The 1,499-nt window shown below is 36.0% G+C and overlaps 1 protein-coding gene across 1 annotated transcript; it reads left to right on the top strand.

The window, feature by feature from the left end:
- Positions 1-144: 144 nt before the first annotated feature.
- On the top strand, positions 145-737 carry LOC110112031 (class I heat shock protein). Its single transcript, XM_020844104.2, has one exon. The coding sequence runs from the start codon at positions 153-155 to the stop codon at positions 585-587; it is 435 nt and encodes a 144-aa protein (XP_020699763.1). The 5' UTR covers positions 145-152; the 3' UTR covers positions 588-737.
- The last annotated feature ends 762 nt before the right edge of the window (positions 738-1,499 follow it).

Raw genomic sequence — 1,499 nt, 5'->3', positions numbered from 1 at the left:
CTGCCAAGAATGTTCTCTCCCGGAAGTTACTCGAACTGTCTAGATATATTAGGCTCTCTCTAGAAACTTCGAATACGTCGTCGGTTCCCTATAAATTCGAATTTTCTTTTCTCCTTTTGAGCGATACAAAGGAAGAATATACGATCGTTCAAATGTCCGACGCCTTATCCTGGACCATCGACCCTCCCCCCTATCCCATGTGCTCCAGCCTCTCCTTACCCCGATATGGTCTCCACAGCGAGATCTCAACCTTCGCCGGCGCACGTTTTGACTGGAAGGAGACCGCAGAGGAGCACGTGTTCAAGGTCGACCTACCGGGGTTGAAGAAGGAGGAGGTGAAGGTGGAGTTAGAGGAAGGAAGTGTGCTTAAAATCAGCGGCGAGAGGAAGCGAGAGAAGGCGGAGAAGACCGATACTTGGCGTCTTTCCGAACGCAGTAGCGGCAGTTTCTTACGCCGCTTCAATCTCCCGGAAAATACGAAGGCCGACGGCGTGAAGGCCGCCATGGAGAACGGCGTGCTCACCGTCACAGTCCCTAAGGAGGAAGTTAAGAAGCCGGAGGTGAAATCCATTGAGATTTCCGGCTGATGAAATTGGTGAACCCCTTTCCAATGCGAAGTTGTTTTTGTTGGTTTTGGAACCCTGCTCGTGTTTATCCTTTCTACGTTTTTGTGTTTTAAGTATGCCCTTTTGTTGATCTGTGTATGTAATGTGGAAAGATTGTGATCTTCTTCTTAATTTTAATGATTGTACGCTTATTTATAAATGCTTTAGAACAGTTCCCATTAAATTCTGATCCTCTTTTCTGTTGTTTAGATTTCTGAATATTGTAGCGCTGCGATTTTAATGCCTTTATCTCGAAATTTTCTCGTAACTTTCAGCATTAAATTCGTAATCATCAGAACTGTAATTTAAAAAAAAATTTAATTAGGCTTAATTTTTTGATAAGATGAATCTATTGATAAATCTTATGCTGAAAAAAGTTTCAAATTTAAATCAAATTGAGTGGCACTCAAATGTTGAATAAATAATCTATAATTAATATCGTACAATATGATTTTTTGAATTATGATCAAAATTTATTAAAATGAAAATGTTCTCCCAAAAATTGTTATAAGAGGTTGGAGAGCTAGGAGAGAGAAATAAATTTCTAACATTTTTCAGCGATCATCTCGCTGGCATCATAATTAGATTTTCGCTTGATGTTTATTGTTTAACATATAATCTTATTGTTAAATTTTAATAGTTTATTAGTCGTAGCTTCATTTTTTTGTATTTTCTTAACAGAGAATCATTAATCATATAATTATTCCTAGCTACAAATATATTTATTTTTAATTGTGAGAAATAGATTATTTTTATTTTTTGAATTATTGTTGTTGGATCGGATCTAATGATTTTTCTCATTTTTTTTTTCTTATAATTTTTCTTAATATCTTATATTTTCTTTCTATGTTGATTTATGTTCAAAATTAAGATATTAGATACATTCTATCTTAA

The sequence above is a fragment of the Dendrobium catenatum genome, unplaced genomic scaffold (genome assembly GCF_001605985.2).
Source record: "Dendrobium catenatum unplaced genomic scaffold, ASM160598v2 original_scaffold_231153, whole genome shotgun sequence".
Taxonomy (NCBI): domain Eukaryota; kingdom Viridiplantae; phylum Streptophyta; class Magnoliopsida; order Asparagales; family Orchidaceae; genus Dendrobium; species Dendrobium catenatum.
Note: the sequence above shows the minus strand (reverse complement) of the source record. Positions and strands in the feature narration are given on the sequence as shown.

Coding starts and splice junctions, on each gene's coding strand:
- LOC110112031 (XM_020844104.2), top strand. CDS start 153: ATGTCCGACGCCTTATCCTGGACCATCGACCCTCCCCCCTATCCCATG.